Source organism: Schistocerca americana, chromosome 6, assembly GCF_021461395.2.
Source record: "Schistocerca americana isolate TAMUIC-IGC-003095 chromosome 6, iqSchAmer2.1, whole genome shotgun sequence".
Lineage (NCBI taxonomy): Eukaryota > Metazoa > Arthropoda > Insecta > Orthoptera > Acrididae > Schistocerca > Schistocerca americana.
The window spans coordinates 197,463,655-197,485,347 of record NC_060124.1 but is presented as its reverse complement, the minus strand read 5'-3'; the positions used below and the strand labels follow the sequence as shown (position 1 = coordinate 197,485,347).

The following is a 21,693-nucleotide window of genomic DNA, read 5'->3' as shown; positions in this document are numbered from 1 at the left end:
AACTGATACAAGACTTCAAAAATCTAGTAGAAAGGCAAACTGTAAAAAGGATCTGCACTCTACACACCGATAATGACACAGAATATGTGAATGATAATCTGATAACATTTTTCAGAAAGGAAGGAATCCGACATCAGACTACAGCGCCGCATACATCAGAACAAAACAGAGTGGATGAGCGTTACAACCATACAATAGTAAAAAAAGGAAGACGCCTGCTCTTTGAAGCAAATATGCCAAATAAATTCTGGGCAGAAGCAGTCTCCACTGCAGTTTATTTAATTAACAGACCCTCGACAAATGCAATAAAGAACAAGACCCCAGAGGAAGCTTGGACAAACAGAAGCCGAATCTTAAGCACCTTAGAATATTTGGAAGTAAGGTATATGCTCACGTTCCAAGAGCCAACAGACGGAAATGGGACAAAAAAGTGTTGAGTGTATTTTGGTAGGATACTGCGAAGGTTCAAAAGTGCACAGACTTTTTAACCTAACTGTCAGAGAATCATAAAAACGAGAGATGAGATTTTTGATGAAGATACTTCGAAACAGTGTAAAGAGGAACTGACTCAAAGGTAGGGTGACCAGCTGCAATTGTTTAAAAAGGAGGACATACAGCTTCAAAAAGGAGGAGAAAGGAAGAAAAAAGAGGACACATCAATGGGTCAACTGCAGATGAGGATACCACCCATCAGCTTTGGACATGACTGCCAGGAATTACCGGTCGAAGTATTACTTAATTGATACTGGTGGTCTGGTGGTGATTCCCAGAGAATATTTTTTTATTTTTAATTAAAAGCATTGATTGTGGTGACAGTGTGGCGTCAATTGTTTTGATATGTCAACAACACGGAATTGTTTACAAAGCGAGAAACGTAAGACCATTCACCTCCCTTCATTCGACGCATCACTACCAACATCTACAATTCAAGCAGCAGCTGACGAAATGTAAATTGCACTTTAACCTTCCGAATACAAATAAATTGAATGACTATGAAAAAATGAAATAAAACCATGACAGTTAATCTGTCGAGTTATTTCTTACCTTTATTGGCCACTGAGACGTACGTTCCAGCTCCACATATCTTACATTCCACTTTAAATTCATTTCTCCCTTTCTTGAAAGCCGGATATTTGCTGGAAAGGACATCAGAAAATGTACATTTTCGTTTAGGCATAGCCAAATATTTTATGTAACTCACTCGGTAAAAAATTATAGTCACAAATCACACGTGCATTACAGGAAGCCAAACCAACACAAAGCGAAGATACGAAACGAAAATTTTAAATAATGGATATTTTCATTCGCTTATAGGTCGATCAACGATAATATCGACGATCCTGGTGCCACCTACTAACACCGCCTTCGTGCATGTTCATCACGAAGGCTGTGGCAATAGTTAAAGTATTTAAGAAAACAGCAATAGAACAGGACGAATTGTAAATTTAACTGTATTACGCTCAACCTTGGGAAAAGCCGGACACTGTAAAAATCCGCCTGGAGCCCGGACAAAGAGCTAAAAAGTAGGACATGTCCGGATTAATCCGGACGTCTGGTCACCCTACTCAGAGGAACCAAGTCGACTGTTTCTGCTACTGACAGAGAAGAAACAAATGATGTAACTACAACTGAATTAGAAGAAATTGAACCTGAACCTGAGAGTGTAACATCAAGTAGTAGTTAAATACTAGCAGCATAACAAAGAAGTCCAAACGATCCAATTAATGATAATGAGCAATTACAGCAAATACAAAGGTCATTGAGAATTCCAAAGCCAAAGAAACTGCATGACTTAGTCACTTATCAGTCTAAAGAGTCAACTGACTCCGACCCTTTGACAGTAGAAGAAGCGATGATGTCAGACAACTCTGCAAACTGGCTGAAGGCAATACAAGATGAGTTACAATATCACAAAGAGAACAACACGTGGGAGTCCACATCTACATTATTACTCTGCAATTCACATTTAAGTGCTTGGCAGAGGGTTCATCGAACCACAATCACACTATCTCTCTACCATTCCACACCCGAACAGCGCGCGGGAAAAACAAACACCTAAACCTTTTTGTTCGAGTTTTGATTTCTCTTATTTTATTTTGATGATCATTCCTACCTATGTAGGTTGGGCTCAACAAAATATTTTCGCGTTCGGAAGAGAAAGTTGGTGACTGAAATATCGTAAATAGATCTCGCCGCGACGAAAAACGTCTTTGCTTTAATGACTTCCATCCCAACTCGCATATCATATCTGCCACACTCTCTCCCCTATTACGTGATAATACAAAACGAGCTGCCCTTTTTTGCACCCTTTCGACGTCCTCCGTCAATCCCACCTGGTAAGGATCCCACACCGCAAAGCAATATTCTAACAGAGGACGAACGAGTGTAGTGTAAGCTGTCTTTTTAGTGGACTTGTTGCATCTTCTAAGTGTCCTGCCAATTAAACGCAACCTTTGGCTCGCCTTCCCCACAATATTATCTAAGTGGTCTTTCCAACTGAAGTTGTTCATAATTTTAACACCCAGGTACTTAGTTGAATTGACAGCCTTGAGAATTGTACTATTTATCGAATTCCAACGGATTTCTTTTGGAACTCATGTGGATCACTTCACACTTTTCGTTATTTAGCGTCAACTGCCACCTGCCACACCATACAGTAATCTTTTCTAAATCGCTTTGCAACTGATACTGGTCTTCGGATGACTTTACTAGACGGTAAATTACAGCATCATCTGCGAACAACCTAAGAGAACTGCTCAGATTGTCACCCAGGTCATTTATATAGATCAGGAACAGCAGAGGTCCCAGGACGCTTCCCTGGGGAACACCTGATAGCACTTCAGTTTTACTCGATGATTTGCCGTCTATTACTACGAACTGCGACCTTCCTGACAGGAAATCACGAATCCAGTCGCAGAACTGAGACGATACCCCATAGGCCTGCAGCTTGATTAGAAGTCGCTTGTGAGGAATGGTGTCAAAATCTTTCCGGAAATCTAGAAATATGGAATCAACTTGAGATCCCCTGTCGATAGCGGTCATTACTTCATGCGAATAAAGAGCTAGCTGCGTTGCACAAGAACTATGTTTTCTGAAACCATGCTGATTACGTATCAATAGATCGTTCCCTTCGAGGTGATTCATAATGTTTGAATACAGTATATGCTCCAAAACCCTACTGCAAACCGACGTCAATGATATAGGTCTGTAGTTCGATGGATTACTCCTACTACCCTTCTTTAACGCTGGTATAGGTACAGATATATCGGTGAGCGAGCGCTTGTATATGATTGCTAAGTAGGGAGCTATTGTATCAGCGTAATCTGAAAGGAACCTAATCGGTATACAATCTGGACCTGAAGACTTGCCCATATCAAGCGATTTGAGTTGCTTCACAACCCCTAAGATATCTACTTCTAAGAAACTCATGCTAGCAGCTGTTCGTGTTTCAAATTCTGGAATATTCCATTCGTCTTCCCTGGTGAAGGAATTTCGGAAAACTCCGCTTTAGCGGCACAGTCGTCGGTAACAGTACCATCGGCACTGCGCAGCGAAGGTATTGACTGCGTCTTGCCGCTTGTGTACTTTACATACGACCAGAATTTCTTCAGATTTTCTGTCAAATTTCGAGACAATGTTTTGTTGTGGAACCTATTAAAGGCATCTCACATTGAAATCTGTGCCAAATTTCGCGCGTCGGTAAGTTTTAGCCAATCTTCAGGATTTCGCGTTCTTCTGAACTTTGCATGCTTTTTCCGTTGCCTCTGCAACAGCGTTCGGACCTGTTTTGTGTACCATGGGGGTTCAGTTCCATCTCTTACCAATTTATGAGGTATGAATCTCACAATTGCTGTTGCTACTATATCTTTGAATTTAAGCCACATCTCGTCTACATTTGCATAGTCAGTTCGGAAGGAATGGAGACTGTCTCTTAGGAAGGCTTCTAGTGACACTTTATCCGCTTTTGTAAACAAAATTATTTTGCGTTTGTTTCTGGTGGATTTGGAAGGAACAGTATTGAGCCGAGCTACAACGACCTTGTGATCACTAGTCCCTGTATCACTCATGATGCTCTCTATTAGCTCTGGATTGTTTGTGGCTAAGAGGTCAAGTGTGTTTTCGCAACCGTTTACAATTTGCGTGGGCTTGTGTACTAACTGCTCGAAATAATTTTCGGAGAAAGCATTTAGGACAATCCTGGAAGATGTTTTCTGCCTACCACCGGTTTGAACAAGTATTCTTGCCAACATATCGAGGGAAGGTTGAAGTCCCCACCAACTATAACAGTATGAGTGGGGTATTTATTTGTTACGAGACTCAAATTTTCTCTGAACTGTTCAGCAACTATATCATGAGAGTCTGGGGGTCGGTAGAAGGAGCCAATTATTAACTTAGTTCGGCTGTTAAGTATAACCTCCAACCATACCAATTTGCATGGAGTATCTACTTCGACTTCACTACAAGCTAAACCACTACTGACAGACACAAACACTCCAGCACCAATTCTGCCCAATCTATCCTTCCTGAACACCGTCTGAGACTTCGTAAAAATTTCTGCAGAACTTATTTCAGGCTTTAGCCAGTATTCTGTACCTACACTCCTGGAAATTGAAATAAGAACACCGTGAATTCACTGTCCCAGGAAGGGGAAACTTTATTGACACATTCCTGGGGTCAGATACATCACATGATCACACTGACAGAACCACAGGCACATAGACACAGGCAACAGAGCATGCACAATGTCGGCACTAGTACAGTGTATATCCACCTTTCGCAGCAATGCAGGCTGCTATTCTCCCATGGAGACGATCGTAGAGATGCTGGATGTAGTCCTGTGGAACGGCTTGCCATGCCATTTCCACCTGGCGCCTCAGTTGGACCAGCGTTCGTGCTGGACGTGCAGATCGCGTGAGACGACACTTCATCCAGTCCCAAACATGCTCAATGGGGGACAGATCCGGAGATCTTGCTGGCCAGGGTAGTTGACTTACACCTTCTAGAGCACGTTGGGTGGCACGGGATACATGCGGACGTGCATTGTCCTGTTGGAACAGCAAGTTCCCTTGCCGGTCTAGGAATGGTAGAACGATGGGTTCGATGACGGTTTGGATGTACCGTGCACTATTCAGTGTCCCCTCTACGATCACCAGTGGTGTACAGCCAGTGTAGGAGATCGCTCCCCACACCATGATGCCGGGTGTTGGCCCTGTGTGCCTCGGTCGTATGCAGTCCTGATTGTGGCGCTCACCTGCACGGCGCCAAACACGCATACGACCATCATTGGCACCAAGGCAGAAGCGACTCTCATCGCTGAAGACGACACGTCTCCATTCGTCCCTCCATTCACGCCTGTCGCGACACCACTAGAGGCAGGCTGCTCGATGTTGGGGCGTGAGCGGAAGACGGCCTAACGGTGTGCGGGACCGTAGCCCAGCTTCATGGAGACGGTTGCGAATGGTCCTCGCCGATACCCCAGGAGCAACAGTGTCCCTAATTTGCTGGGAAGTGGCGGTGCGGTCCCCTACGGCACTGCGTAGGATCCTACGGTCTTGGCGTGCATCCGTGCGTCGCTGCGGTCCGGTCCCAGGTCGACGGGCACGTGCACCTTCCGCCGACCACTGGCGACAACATCGATGTACTGTGGAGACCTCACGCCCCACGTGTTGAGCAATTCGGCGGTACGTCCACCCAGCCTCCCGCATGCCCACTATACGCCCTCGCTCAAAGTCCGTCAACTGCACATACGGTTCACGTCCACGCTGTCGCGGCATGCTACCAGTGTTAAAGACTGCGATGGAGCTCCGTATGCCATGGCAAACTGGCTGACACTGACGGCGGCAGTGCACAAATGCTGCGCAGCTAGCGCCATTCGACGGCCAACACCGCGGTTCCTGGTGTGTCCGCTGTGCCGTGCGTGTGATCATTGCTTGTACAGCCCTCTCGCAGTGTCCGGAGCAAGTATGGTGGGTCTGACACACTGGTGTCAATGTGTTCTTTTTTCCATTTCCAGGAGTGTATATCGATTTCAGCTTTTGTGCTTTCTATTAGCACTTGAAGCTCAGGGACTTTCCCAGCACAACTACAACAATTTACAACTACAATTCCGACTGTTCCTTGATCCAAGTATGTCCTGTATTTGCCATGCACCCTTTGAGATTGCAGCCCACCCCGTACTTTCCCGAGGCCTTCTAACCTAAAAAACCGCCCAGTCCACGTCACACAACCTCCGCTACCCGTGTAGCAGCCAGCTGAGTGTAGTGAACACCTGACCTATTCAGCGGAACCCGAAACCCCACCACCCTATGGCGCAAGTCAAGGAACCTGCAGCCAACACGGTCGCAAAACCGTCTGAGCCTCTGATTCAGACCCTCCACCCAGCTCTACACCGAAGGTCCGCAGTCGGTTCTTTCAACGATGCTGCACATCGTGAGCTCTGCCTTCATCTCGTAAGCAAGACCGGCAGCCTTCACCAAATCAGATAGCCGCTGGAATCCAGAGAGAATTTCCTCAGATCCAAAGCGACACACGTCATTAGTGCCGACATGTGCCACCACCTGCAGCTGGCTGCACCCTGTGCTCTTCATGGTATCCGGAAGGACCCTTTCCACATCAGGAATGATTCCACCCAGAATACACATGGAGTGCACACTGGATTTCTTCCCCTCCTTAGCCGCCATATCCCTAAGGGGCCCCATTACACGCCTAACATTGGAGCTCCCAATTGCCAATAAGTCCACCCTCTGTGATTGCCCGGACCTTGAAGGCTGAGAATCATCCTTTGAAACAGGGCAGGCAGCTGCGTCTATCTCAGCTAGAGACAGTACGTGAAACCTTTTTGTCAGACGCACTGGGGAGGCTTTCTGATCAGCCTCCGGGGACGTCTTTCGCTGCCTGCCACGCCTCGGAACGACCTCCCAATCAACCACAGGCGAGGGCTCAGCCCCACTGCGGGCAATCTGCTGATTTACCTTCAGATAAAAAGTCATTCAAAGCAAAATGGGTATTTAAAATAAATAAAGATATGAAAGGTCTCATTGTACACTACAACGCATGGCTAGTGATAGAAGGTTGTGCTCAGAAGCAAGGCCTGGACTATAATGAGACATATGCACCAGTCATAAGATATAACTCATTAAGGTATTTATTTACTATGGCTGCTGAATATGATCTTGACATTGATCACTTAGATGTTGTCACAGCTTTCTTACAAGTTGACATACATTATAAGATTCATGTGAAAATTCCAGAAGTGGATCCAGTTACAAAGACAGTGAAAGATACAGGTGTAAAAAGACTGAAAAAGGCAGTATATGGATTGAAGCAGGGTGGTTGCTACTGGAACTTGAAATTAGATGGTACATTTTTTAATCTCAACTTCAAAACGTCAACAGCTGATCCTTGTGTCTATTATAAAAACCAAGGTTCAGACATTTTAATAGTTGCTGATTATGTGGATGATATTTTCATTTTTACTAACAATTCACAAGACAGATTTGTTTTTAAAAACAAACTCAGACAAAAATTTAACCTGAAAGATCTTGGTGAAGTTACAAACTGTTTAGGCACCCGAATTACTAGGAACTGCAAAGAAGGTTATTTGTGGATGGGTCAGACACACTATGTGGACAAATTCTCAACAGATTTAATATGAAAGAGAGTATCCAATATGTACACCATTGGACAGTAATTAGATGCTTACTCACGATATGTGTCCGAAAACAGAACAAGAGCAAGAAGCTATGAAGAACATACACTATCCTGAAGCAATAGATAGTTTAATGTATGTTCAATTAGGAACAAAGCTGGACCTAGCCTTTCTGATATGAATTGTTAGCCGTTTTTGTAATAATCGAGGCATACCGCACTGGCAAGCAGTCAAAAGAATCTTCAGATGTCTAAAAGGTACTAAGGATATGAAACTTTTGTTTTCTAAATCAGAGGACTGCCACATAGTAGGTTACTGTAATGCAGATTGGGCCAGAGATTCTGAAGACAGAAAGTCAACAACTGGATATCTCTTTAAATCTCAAGGAGCAGTGATATCTCAGCAGAGTAAGAAACAGTCAACAGTGGCCTTATCTACAAGTGAGGCAGAATATATGACTCTGACCTCAGCATGTCAGGAGGCTCTATGGCTTCAAAGGCTACACAATGAAATATCACCAAACCCCAAAAGAGACTCTAACAAACTATTATGTGACAACAAGGCAGCAATTGATCTGTCTAAGACTAGTGGCTATAAGGTTTCAACCAAACATACAGATACAAGACACCACTTCACAAGGGAAAAAATAGAGTCAGCTCAAATTACTGTAGAGCACATACCTTCAGACCAAATGCTGGCAGATATGACAAAATCTCTGATGAAGGCATGCCATCATCTGCTGCTGCTGCAAGATTTTTGACTGAGAAAGTAGTTTTTTGTTGTGTGTGTGTGTGTGTATCTTTTTTTCAGTCGTAATTCTAGTGGGGATGTGGGATTTTAGAATCTATGCCTCCCTGGTGTGTGAATATCTTTTGTGTTGCTATGGGCAACCATGGACACTATGATTTGTTTTATTCCATGTATTGAGCTCTTTATGTGTGTAATTCATGTAGCTTGTTTAATGTATTAACAAATTGTTCCAGTCAGGAACCACCCATAAATTACCTTGCTAACAGAAACTTTAAGGTAGCTACCAGCTTTTGTAGGAAAAGAAAGTCACATGGAACTTCATGCATACTTATTCATTCAGATTTGGATTGCCATGTAAGAAGTAACTTTAAGTTTGAATGAAGAGTGTAGTTTTGAGGGTAGCTGTGTCGATTTAAGGAACCTATACGTTACTATAATCTCGATTTACAGAATCCCAGGGAAAGTCATAACTGAGCATTTCCTATTGAAGTTATTGCTAGAAGACCTTAGTTGATAAAAAGAAGAAAATTGTAATTGCTGCTGATTTCATCATCAGTGTGTTGAGTGGAAATGGAGAAGCATCACAATTCATTGACTCAATAAAAAAATTACGGTTTCAAATTAAATTTTTCAGAATGAACGAGGGAAAATGCTGTCAGGTACATGTATTGACAGTATTTGAATGAATTATATTTTTGAAGATGTACATCAATTTTGTTTAGATTTAGGCATTTCTGATCATTCACCACTATTCATTGAGTTGCCCAGATCAAGTAAGGAAGTTCTGTGTAAAAAGGTCAATGTAAAACAAAACTTTAATAAGGAAAACATGATTTCATTTCAACACAAGCTGAATGAGACAGAATGGCACTTTGACAAAAAATTTCAAGCACTGCAAGCTTTGAAGCATTCTTAAAAGTTTTTTAAATATTTTAGATCAAACATTTCCAACTAAAACTTGTTTTAATAAGGCGACAACAAAATTGAAATGGATCACTGTAGGTATAGAAATCTCCAGTGCTAAGAAAAGGCAGTACATAATGAACTGAGATATAATAAAAGTACTGATTTTTGCCATGGCAGCACAGCAAATGGCAAATAATAGTTTAATGAGAATAAATCGAAGGCAGTGTGGTTAGTTGTGAAATCTGAAGTAAGTAAGTTGTTTGGTTTCCAGAAAGGTTTTTCAACAGAAAATGCCATATATGCTTTCACCAGTCAAATTTTGAATGATCTGAATAACCGAACACCACCCATTGGGATTTTTTGTGATCTCTCAAAGGCTTTTGATTGTGTAAATCATGAAATTCTGCTAGACAAGCTCAAGTATTGTGGCATGAGTGGGACAGTGCACAAATGGTTTAATTCATACCTAACTGGAAGAGTGCAGAAAGTTGAAATAAGTAGTTCTCGTAACATGCAAAGATCAGCACATTCCTCAAACTGGGGAACTATCAAGAATGGGGTTCCACAAGGGTCAGTCTTGGGTCCTTTGTTGTTCTTATTATATATTAATGACTTGCCATTCTATATTCATGAAGAGGCAAAGTTAGTTCTCTTCGCTGATGATACAAGTATAGTAATCACACCTGAGAAACAAGAATTAACTGATGAAATTGTCAATACTGTCTTTCAGAAAATTACTAAGTGGTTCCTTGTAAACAGACTCTCACTGAATTTTGATAAGACACAGTACATACAGTTCCGTACAGTGAATGCTATGACGCCATTAATAAATATAGACCTTAATCAGAAGCATATAGCTAAGGTAGAATATTCCAAATTTTTAGGTATGTCCATTGATGAGAGAGTAAATTGGAAGAAACACATTGATGATCTGCTGAAACGTTTGAGTTCAGCTACTTATGCAATAAGGGTCATTGCAAATTTTGGTGATAAACATCTTAGTAAATTAGCTTACTACGCCTATTTTCACTCATTGCTTTCATATGGCATCATATTTTGGGGTAATTCATCACTGAGGAATAAAGTATTTATTGCACAAAAGCGTGTAATCAGAATAATAGCTAGAGTCCACCCAAGATCATCCTGCAGACATTTATTTAAGGATCTAGGGATATTCACAGTAGCTTCTCAGTATATATACTCTCTTATGAAATTTGTTATTAACAACCAAACCCAATTCAAAAGTAATAGCAGTGTGCATAACTACAATACTAGGAGAAAGGACGATTTTCACTATTCAAGATTAAACCTAACTTTGGCACAGAAAGGGGTGAATTATACTGGCACTAAAGTCTTTGGTCACTTACCAAGTAATATCAAAAGTCTGACAGATAACCAACAAGTATTTAAGAAGAAATTAAAAGAATTTCTGAATGACGACTCCTTCTACTCCATAGAGGAATTTTTAGATTTAAATTAAGAAAAAAAGAAAAAAACAAAAATATTAAAAAAATAAAGAAAACAAAAAACACAAAAATAAAGTTGTTATATTAACTTAAGTATGTTGTTAAATTAACCTAATTATGTCATGTATTGGAAAATTCGACTCGTTCCACATCATTACGAAATATCGTATTCATGATCCATGGAATTAGTATTAATCTAATCTAATCTCTAATCTAATCTATTAAAGCATCTAGTCATGAAATTTGCAAAATCAAGCTCGAAGATAAGGTATTGTGAATCCAGCTCAAATTTCAGAATGCTTCAATGGAATCGTCATTAATGTAGCGAAATCTGATGTCAGTGTTGCAGACTATGACAACAAAGTATATCCTTCCGGAATGCTTCACAAAAGTTAAAGCTGTGTCAGCAACAGAAGTAGAAAACTTTATTTTAACACTGGAAAACAAAAATTCTTCAGGTTGGGATGGGATAACTGCAAAAGTTCTCAAATTTGTGCGTAAAATAATAGGACACCCACTATATTTAATAATAAACCAGTCTTTTGATCTTGGATGTTTTCCAGAGGTGTTAACGTATGCAGAAGTAAAGCTGCTGTACAAAAAAGGGCCAAGAGAAGATATGAGAAATTATCGTCCCATATCTCTTCTCCCAGTCCTGTCAAAAGTATTCGAAAAAGCTGATGCCATTCGGATTCAAAGTTTTATTGAAAGATATGAGATTTTTTTGAAAACTCAGTTTGGCTTCCAACACGGAAAAAGCACTACATGTGCAATAAATAAGTTTGTTGATAAGATTTGCACGTCATTAGCCAACAAGAATAAAGTTGCAGGCATCTTTTGTGATGTGACAAAAGCTTTTGACTCAGTAAATCATGCACTTCATATCCACAAACTTGACAAGTATGAAATCAGGGGAAGTGCTTTACAGTGACTTACTTCATATCTGTGCAATAGGAGACACAGAATGGCTGTCTCTACAAATGCAGCGAATTACTTTTCCAAATGGAAGACAATAACACAAGGTGACCCTCAAGATTCTATCCTAGTACCTGTTTCGTTTCTATTCTACATTAATGACCTATGAATCAATAGAAATGCCCCATTTGTCTTATTTGCAGATGACATGACTGTGTGAATTGAAGAACAGGAGCCAGAAGCTATTCCTATCAGCATCATCAGTACAATAGATCACTTAGAAGCTTGGTTTCATCTCAATGGATTAACCCTAAGTATCCTAAAAGCCCATATGGTCCAGTTCTGAACAAAACAGTCAACACCATAGGAAATTAAAATAAATCACAAAAATCAAAATCTTGAAGAAGTGGATCCTGTGAAATTTTTAGAGTTGAATGCAGACAAGAATTTAAATTGGAATAAACATGCTGAATATCTATTAAGCGAGCTATGTAGCTAATGCCACTGACATGGACACAAGGAAAATTGCGTACCATAGCAACTTCCAGTCAGTTATAAGGTATAAGGTATGGTATTGGTTTTTGGGGAAATTTAAGCAACTTAATGTGCACGCTGAAATTAACAGAAAACAATTGTTAGAAACATGTGCACTGTACATCCAAGAAAATTATGTAGCCAATTATTTAAAAATCTGAAATTATTAACAGTGTCTTCCCTATATAACTGTGATATAATATAACAATTTAAAATTATGCCAGGAGAACTGCTTTGATCACACTTACAATAGTAGCAATAAAGAAAGTTTTATGCTGCCTGCTCATCGTATAAAATTATATGCTCAAACTCCCCAATATACGGGAATTAAAATTTTACAACACATTAAAAGCCAAGAACATTCTGATTATGAACCTACATCCACTGTAAAGAAAGCTGCACGAACTCTGCTTCGGCGATGCTACTACTCAGTTGAAGAATTCATGAATGATGAACTGAGTATTTGAGCAGGATGTAGTTTATCAGTTGTATTATTTTGTAAATATGTGACGATGTCTTTACACAAAAGTTACATTAAAATTTCAATCATTTTATCAACCATAGTTTTATATCAGTGAAACTGTATAAACCATATATTCACGTGTCTGCTGTACTTGTACTCTAATCAAATGAGTGGCTTATGTATGCTATGCTATGAGACGAATAAATTACAATTCACAGTTCACAATCTTCCACACCGCCTTTACCTCTATTTTTTGTGGAGGAGGCATATTTGCTGTTTCATCGGGGCGTGTAGCATCTTCTGTATTAAAAAAAAGGGTATCTTTCGCCACACCCAAAGTAAATTTACTTGTTTCAGATGCCGGCAACTGGATGCTCTATCTTCACCAAATCCTATCCTACTTTGTAAATGTTTTACAAATTTATATCTTATTACTGTGAAGTATGACATATGTCGAATACTACGTGTACGAACAAATAATTTTTGCTCGACATCGCTGCTGGTGCCAAGTAATGCACCTATATTTTCAAGGGGGTCATGCTCCAGTTTAGAATTATAATGACTGGAAAAGAGAACGCTTTACTGGCACGCCTCTGCCACACAGTGTGTGACAAGTTTGTAAATTTTGTTTCTTGTCCAAGGAACACGCACGCAACTGAAAACAATACGCAACACTACACAAAGTAAGACTGAGCATAAAAACAAACACAAACATTGCGGCGAATTGATATGTAGATTTTCCGAAAGCAGTGATTGACGGTGAAGTGTTGTTCTCTGTTGACGTCCATTGTGAATATGCCCGTCCTTTTTAGAGTATTTATTATTTATATTGCGTTTTAGACTACTGTTTCTAGTTCATTCCATTTAACACGTTCACTGCCACTGTAATTGGCCTTGCTTTGCCACGTAACCAATATTTTTCTTAATAGAATCTGAAAATATATTGCTAAAAGTAATATAACATGTATTTATTTTATAAGTACACAATCAAATTTACTCTCGTGAATCAAAGTTGTTTTGGGGCGCACTAAGGCGTCAGTGGCATATCAGGCCATATTCTGTAGCGGGTGGCCGTGGACGCGCCAATGCGTCTAGTGTATTGTTCCTGGTTAGTGTGACAGTTTAGGTTACTACAATTTCATTTTATATTCATAAATGAAACGAAACATCCTACTGACAAACGACATATTTATTGGACAAAAAATATAGTAGAAACATTCAAATACAAACACAAGATCTCGAAGAAACTTCTGAAATAAAATGTATGTCAAATCTAAGAAAAATACAATCTAGAGCTTTATCCATTACACTCTCAAACAAATAAAATAAATACAAAGTTTACGAATAGTACCGACACATAACTGTCGAAAAATAAATGAGCAACGAAAGTGCTATCTGCCTTTAGAGGTGGTGAATAACACAACAATTCAAACAATATCCTGCTTTATTTGGGCAATCTAGGCACTCGTAAATCGTGTCTGTTCGTTGTCCACGGCTGGCGCATGATCTGCACTTTTTTCGCGGTGTTTTTGATTTTCCATTTGATTCTCGTTTTACCACAACATGTTGGGGATTTCTGACTGGCCGTTCTACCTGCTTTCGTGGCAATAGTGCTCTTATAATACTGAGTCTAAATTCTTGGAGGGGCATTTTTGTGCCACAATATTTATTGTGTAGGGCATGTGCGTTTGTCAGTATCATTTCCACAACGTGGATAAAAAGTTTCTTGTACCAGCGTATGGTTTTGCGTTCCGAGAGGTAATATGATAACATCTGATCGTGCCGATCAACTCCCGCCATAAATTTATTGTAGTTTACAATGGCCAAGGGCTTAGATTTCTTCTCCTTTCGTTTGGTTTCAACCTCAACCATTTCATTTGTAAATGCATTAGAAATGTAGCAAACCTCCCTCTTATCACGCCACTTACCTATCATAACTCCTTCCGCAAATCTGGCAACGGCTTCACCTTTTCGTAGTTTTGCTTCCTGTATTTCCTTGGGTGTATCCTTCCTATTCGCCCTCAGAGTTCCCGTGCAGTGGGTCTTCTTATCCAGGAGCAGCTTTGCCAATGCGAAGCTGTTATAGTAATTGTCCATGTACACATGGTGACCAGCATTCAACTTTTCATCTAGTAAATGAAGAACAATTTTTTGCGCATGGCCTCTTCCTCCTAAATCGTCCAGCATGCCAGTGTATACCGCGAATTTTAGGACCATTCCAGTGGGAGTTGTCAAAATATATAGCTTTATGCCATATTTGTGCTTTTTGTTTTTGATGTATTGGCGGAAAAGTAATCGTCCACGCCAAAGGATCATTGATTCGTCCAGAGACAGTTCCCGTCCAGGGTAGTAAACTTGGCACATCCTTTCATTGAAAAAATTGATAACGGGACGTATTTTATACAACCTGTCGGATGGTGTTGGTTTGCCCTGTTTTGGATTTTCAGAAAAGTGTAATGCACGTAGTATTAGCAGAAAACGATTTCGTGAAATACTATCGGCAATTCCTTTCACGTTGAATAAAGCGTCCTTTTTCCAATAGTCCTGCAAATTCCTCATCTTTACATTTCCCATGTGCAGGAAAACTCCCAAGAACACTAACAATTCGCCAACAGTCACATCTTTCCAACAGTTTATTCGTGATTGTCCTTTGGTTCCCGCAGAAAGGAATAATTCAATCGCGTTTCGATTTGTTTCTTCTACAACTGTCAATAGAAATTCGTCCGTCAGCAAAAGACGAAAATAATCTAAGGGAGTGTTTTCCGTCGGTTGAATAAGCAGTCCCTCATTTTTTATAAATGGGCAATTTATCATTCCAACTGGCTCTCTTTCCCACGCAACAGTTGTATCAGCTGCGTTATCTCTTGTTACCACTCCTTCTGCCATTTCCCTGTCGCTAGGATTCACAGCCATTTCTACAGTCTCATCTAAAACAAACTCGGCTCCGTCAGACTCTTCACTGGATTCCACGCCGTCCTCCTCACTGGCCAGTTCCGTTTCCGAATCGCTTTCTTCTAATATTCGTAATAATTCCGCATCCGTTAGTTTTTGTACGTTTCTTGTGTCCTGTGTTTTACGTTTCTTAGGTTCTGAAGGGCCCGCCGTGTCACGATTGTCTTCCATTTTCAGTCCCACAACAGAGAAAAACTGTAGGGAAAACACACGAACCGCACCCGCAAAAATTGAAAACAATACGTTCTTAGAGTGCCTGCGCAATGAACCACACCGAATGGCTGTGCCCGACTAAACTGTGGCGCTGAGAAACAGCTGAGTGTCTCGCCGCGCAGGCGCGTCGACGGCATATGCACTAGTATCGGCCGGACGCGCTGGTGCGCCGATGGCAGTGAACGTGTTAAGAAACTTAAGAAATGAAATGGACAATATGTTATTAAATTTAATGCTCGTCGATTTTATTTCAACATGTGGATATTTCAGACTTGAGTAACAGGAAGCGGCAATTTTGTGAATAACAGGAAGGGGCAATTTTGTTTCGTAACAATTGTTGTTCCTGATTAGATAGGTGATGCTGAGAAGAAAGATAATGTAACGCTGTTCTGTGTGGTATTGTAGTGCCGTTGTATAGTGGTGTCGAAGATGTCTTGTGGAGGTGTGTACGAATATGTGGCTTGAATCAGCCTTCCTCTAGAATGTCTCACTAAATGGTACATATTCTTACTTCAGATTCACCTGGCGATGAACAGCGATGGGTTATACAAAATATGAACAGAACACATTCAGCATTTGATAATGGTAAGATCCATTTTCTAGAAGAAAGTAAATGTATCGGAAAACAATCCACGATCATCGTTTTGTTGTTCGTTTCTATGGCTTTTATAATTAAATTCGACCGTTCTTATTACAGAGAAATCGTAGTTATTTAGTCAATGGGTATTGTCGTCCAAGACTGTAAAAGACATTCATACAACAATCGCAAATAGTCCTATAAGGTCTGTATTAGCAGTAGGATCCGCATGGAAATTGTATTTCCCTATAAAATTAAATTTGAATAACATAGTCGAAAAAATTTCAGTAACGCTCTGCTGTGGCACGAAATCGTCACAATCAAGAAAAGTCATACTCCACTTAGGCATTTAAAGATTTTAACATGTAGTTTATCCTGTTGGCGAGGATCGCATTTAACGTCTTATGTCTCCATCTGTGCCATTACCACATTTGTGTATCGTAGGGACGTGGAAAAAATCGGTTGCAGGAAATAAGTTACAAAATAAGTGTTGTGCATCAGTGCCTGCATGAGTGCAGAGTAAATTTTCCGTACACCATAGGTAACCATAAATTCTCTGGGATGAAATAATTTTTTTGTTTCACCTATCAAATTTTATTATTGTGGCATTACTCGTCCCAAAAATGGGCAAGCAGTTTTATAAACCAATTGGTAATTACATAATCTTGCCCCCACCTCTCACTTCCTCATTAATCCCTGAATGTATTCCTGCAGATGCCCAGTCTTTAATTTTTTTGTTAATTTAATATTTTATAAATATCATGTATGGCAGATGTTTGACAATATTTTAGAGTACTGAGACAACTATTCTAGTTTGTTGTCCATATACTAACAAACTGTAAAAACAATTCTTTAATAAAGGATTTAACAGAGGTTTTGAATGTGTTTACATGATTGGTGCTCTTACCAATTTGTGTCAGATTATTGTAGAATGCTACACATGGATGATAAACACCCTTTTGACACAGAATTATGCTGAAAGAGTTTACATGAATATTTATCCATAAAGTAATATGGTACTCATGCACAGCAGTGTTCGGGGTGAAGATATTTTCCTTCATCATGTTTTTCATACAAGCAGCACAATTTCTAAATTGGAAATGCAGGTATGAGCAAGAATATTTAAATATCTAAAAAAGCCATCATGAACTTCTGTTGTTTGCTTTTTTTTTTTTTTTAGTATTCTGATTAGAGATTATGTGTAGTTTCCTGAATTTTGTTAAGGCATAAAGAGAGAGGCCCCAAAAGATAATAGCATGTCTTAACAGTGAATGTATCCAAGAAAATTATAGTTCCAGGAGCTGCATTGCTGGGTAGCACCCTGATTACATATGTTAGAAAGTTCTGAATTTAAGGGGTGATACGATATGTGAGAGTTTCATTTTAGATTTTCTCGTAGGGGTCTAGAAACTGTGACATTTTCTGTTTGCTGGTGGTTAATGTGAATTACTGGATTTTTACTTTTGGCTGGGTCTGAAAGTGTAAAGAAAAGGATTTTTGTAGATTTGAAATGAACCGGTTTCGATAGGGCCATCAGGAAACTTCATCTGTGATGAAACTGCAGAAGTGACAATATATTTTTTTTTCTTCAGTAAGCCAACTGGTATCTGGAAATAATACTGATTCTGTATTCTTTACACATGAGAGCATGTCAGTAATGTACACTAGAAAAAGGAATAGCCCTAAGACAGAGCTCAGTGGTGTACTAAGTGTCAGTAAGGATGGTTCTAAAAGGTAGTCTGTGCAGTGTTAGCATGCTTGTGTTTGACCTCTGTAATCTGTGATTGATTACTTAAGTAAGATTAAGTAAATTGTTTGGCACATCTCGCACATTATAATTGTCATGTTTGTTTAAGAGCACTGGATGATCTAAATCATCAAGAGCCTTTGTCACAAAATATCTGAAATTTAGCTATCAAACACTGGAAACTCCAGGATGGAATAACAATAATACTATGAAAAGGGTAGATTACTACTCACCACATAGAGGCATTGAGTTTGACAGGTACAATGAAAAGGGTACTAATCATTTAAAGCTTTTGGCCAAAAGGCCTTCTTTGGAAATAGAAAGGACACACACATTCACACAAGCACAACTCGCATGATGTGACGCCGCTGCCTCTGCCTCAGGTTGCTGTGGCCACAGCAGCTGGCAGCTGGACACAATGGGGGGGGGGGGCCTTGTGTGTGTGTGGGGGGGGGGGGGGGGGAGAAACAGAGAGAGAGAGCAAAAATGTCAACATCCAACCCAACTTAGACTTCGGGCTATGCTGCAGATCAGTCTGTCACCGCAATTTACATTTTAAAAACTTATGTAGACAGAAATGAAAAGGTTGTCAGGTTCTGTTCCCTTTCTGTTTGTGCGCATAAGACGGCTTTTGGCACGTTATGATAACATTACTGGGGAAGCTGACATAGGTGACCTTTGTGATTTAGTGAAGTCAATGAATGTGAATACAAAATAATTGTTATGATAGCAGATTTATATTTACCATAGACTGAGGTCTGTGCTTGGTATTGGTAATATTTGCTCCATATGTTCTGCATATCATTTTGAATATGTATGAATTCTGCTTTTTAATTGGTTCAGCAATGTTTAATTTCAGTATGATTTGTCATAGTTAACATTTGCTTCATGTTTAACTTTTCTTTATAAATAAAAAAATAACACATATTATAAAAATATGTTATGCATCATATTTGAAAAATGTAAGTGGGGCAAGGCGGGGGCAGCTCTTGCCCTATGTATGGCATATAGTAGTAGCCAACTCATTAAAAGCATGTCAAATAAACACTTGTAATGAAAATCAACCCCCTGCGGGTCCGGGAGTTAGAATAGGCCCAAGGTATTCCTGCCTGTTGTAAGAAGTGACTAAAAGGAGTCTCTCACATTTCGGCCTTTATGTGATGGTCCCCAGTAGGGTTTGACCTCCATTTTTCAAAATTTTTACTGAAGAGCGAGCCAATTGGGGAAAGGTGCTTTACACGGTGCATTGTGTCCATCATGCGCTGAGACCTGTCGCATCCTTCGTCGATGTGGATCTGCACGTCTGCTCATTCTCCAACTGTTGGGTGAGGCCACCCTCCAGGGTGCGTGTTTTTCCATCAACTGTGCAGTATCATTTTCTATGCTGACGATGATAATGGACTGCTTGGTTGCATCTGATAATCCAGCACGGTCCCTAGTCCATTGTGGTGGGGCTGCCATGTACCCTGTTGGTTGTAGCCCCCTGACCACACACGGATCACTCTGCTGATGCCTGTGCTGTTAACTCCCCACGTATGCTGAGGAGTAGATGCCCATCACCCTGGGACATCAGGACTCTCGGCAATGGCCATCCTGCCAGGTGGCCTTCGCTGCGGCTGGGTGGCGCCCATGGGGAGAGCCCCTGGTCGGAGTGGGTGGAATCAGGATGGATGACACGCGATGAAGCATAGTACATCATCTCTTGCTGGTGGTCAAACACCAGCAGTCTCTTAAGTGTTCACGGGCTCAGTTCAACGCACAGAAGTGTGACCCCAAATCGTTACCCTCCCTGGCCACACTATGGGAGGCTAAGGATGGCAGCGGCTCTTACTCACCCTGGTTCCTTATATATTCTAGAGCTGATGGGGAATCTTTCATGACGATCAAGCCTCTGTTTTTTGTTGAGCATTTAGAGGACAAGTTTGGGGAGATGGAGGGCTTGTCCAAAATGAGATCTGGGTCAGTCTTGATCAAAACAGCATCCTCTGCCCAGTCACGGGTGTTATTTGCGTGTGACAAGCTGGGGGATGTTTCTGTAATCATCACGCCCCATAGGAGCTTAAATGTGTTCCATGATATATTTCACAGGGACCTTCTTTTGCAGTCTGACAATGAACTGCATGCCAATTTAGATCAGCGAGGTGTACATTTCGTTTGGTGTGTCCACCGGGGTTTAAGGGATAATCAGCTTGCCACCGGTGCTTTCATCTTGGCCTTCAAGAGTGATACATTACCGAGATGGTCAAGGTGATGGTCTACTGCTGTGATGTAAAGCCCTATATCCCTCCCCCAATGCGGTGCTTTAAATGCTGGAACTTTGGCCATATGTCTTCCTGCTGTACTTCCAGCGTCACATGTCAAGATTGCGGATGCCCATCACATCCCAATACTCCATGTGCCCCACCTCCCATCTATATCAACTGTGGAGAGCACCATTCACCTTGCTCACCTGACTGCAGGATTCTCCAAAAAGAAAGGAAAATCATAAGAGTACAAGACCCTGGACCGACAGACCTACACTGAGGCTAAGGGTAAATTTGAACGCCTACATCCTGTATGTATGACATCGTCTTACGCCCCCGCTACAACAGTTCTAGCCCCATCTGCTCCGCCAACCCCAGTGACCTCTCAGAGCCGGAAGACTACACCTGCCCTCTTGATGGTGGGGGCACTTCCCTCCCTGTCGCTCTTTCACCACCTACTTTGGGAGCAACACCCCCCCCCCCCCCCAACCATCGGGGATATCAGTCCCCACTTTTGTGCTGGAGAAGCAAGTCTTCTCCGGCTCCTCTCGCTAGGAATGGGTCCCTTGGTTCACTCCCTTCCCAGGTTTCTGCTCGTGGGAAAGATGACACCTGCCAGTGGCTGAAGGGCCCCAAAAGCAGCTGGTCGCAGGGCTTCATGCTCATCCTCAGTCCTGAAAACTGAATCAGTGAAGTTCTCCCAGCCAGGGAAACCCAAGGGGCAGTGAGAGAAATCCAAAAAGATCCTCAAGACTGAGGGAATTGTGGTGGCACCCACACCACTGCTACCTACAAGCTCTGCGTCTGCGGGTGATGAGGAGATTATGGCGTCCACTGAGGACCTAGATCTTGCCGGGCCCTCAGACACAATGGATATAGACTGATCAGACAGTAAGTCGGTGGCAGCAGGTGACCCTGAGGCGTAAACTGCCTCATTGAATGTTCCATGCCTTCCCAGTCTCACAATGATGTCATCCTCCAGGGGAATTGCGGCAGTTTTTCCTGCCACCTGGCTGAGCTAAAGCAACTGTTGAGCTTCACACCTGCTTTCTGCATTGCCATCCAGGAAATCTGGTTCCTGGCAATAATCGAGTGTCATATGGAGTTTACGTTTATGTCCTAAACTCAGTTTCTAGTGAAACTGTGCCCCTTCAAACCCCTCTTGAAGCTGTGGCTGTCAGAATAAGGACGATGCAGGAAAGAACTGTCTGCGATGTATATCTTCTTCCAGATGGTGCAGTACCCCTGAATGTATTGGCTGCACTGATTGATCAACTCC

At 41.2% G+C, this 21,693-nt stretch overlaps 1 protein-coding gene across 2 annotated transcripts in view; it reads left to right on the top strand.

The window, feature by feature from the left end:
* The first annotated feature begins 16,078 nt into the window (after positions 1–16,078).
* The window catches only part of LOC124619759 (serine/threonine-protein phosphatase CPPED1-like), a 128,645-nt gene continuing 123,030 nt past the window's right edge, over positions 16,079–21,693 (top strand). Inside the window, exons 1-2 of one of the 2 annotated variants that reach the window (XM_047146341.1) lie at positions 16,079–16,289; positions 16,364–16,432. In XM_047146341.1, coding sequence (XP_047002297.1) covers positions 16,277–16,289; positions 16,364–16,432 — 82 coding nt within the window. In that variant the 5' untranslated portion in view covers positions 16,079–16,276. The other variant, XM_047146340.1, reaches the window with a different exon arrangement.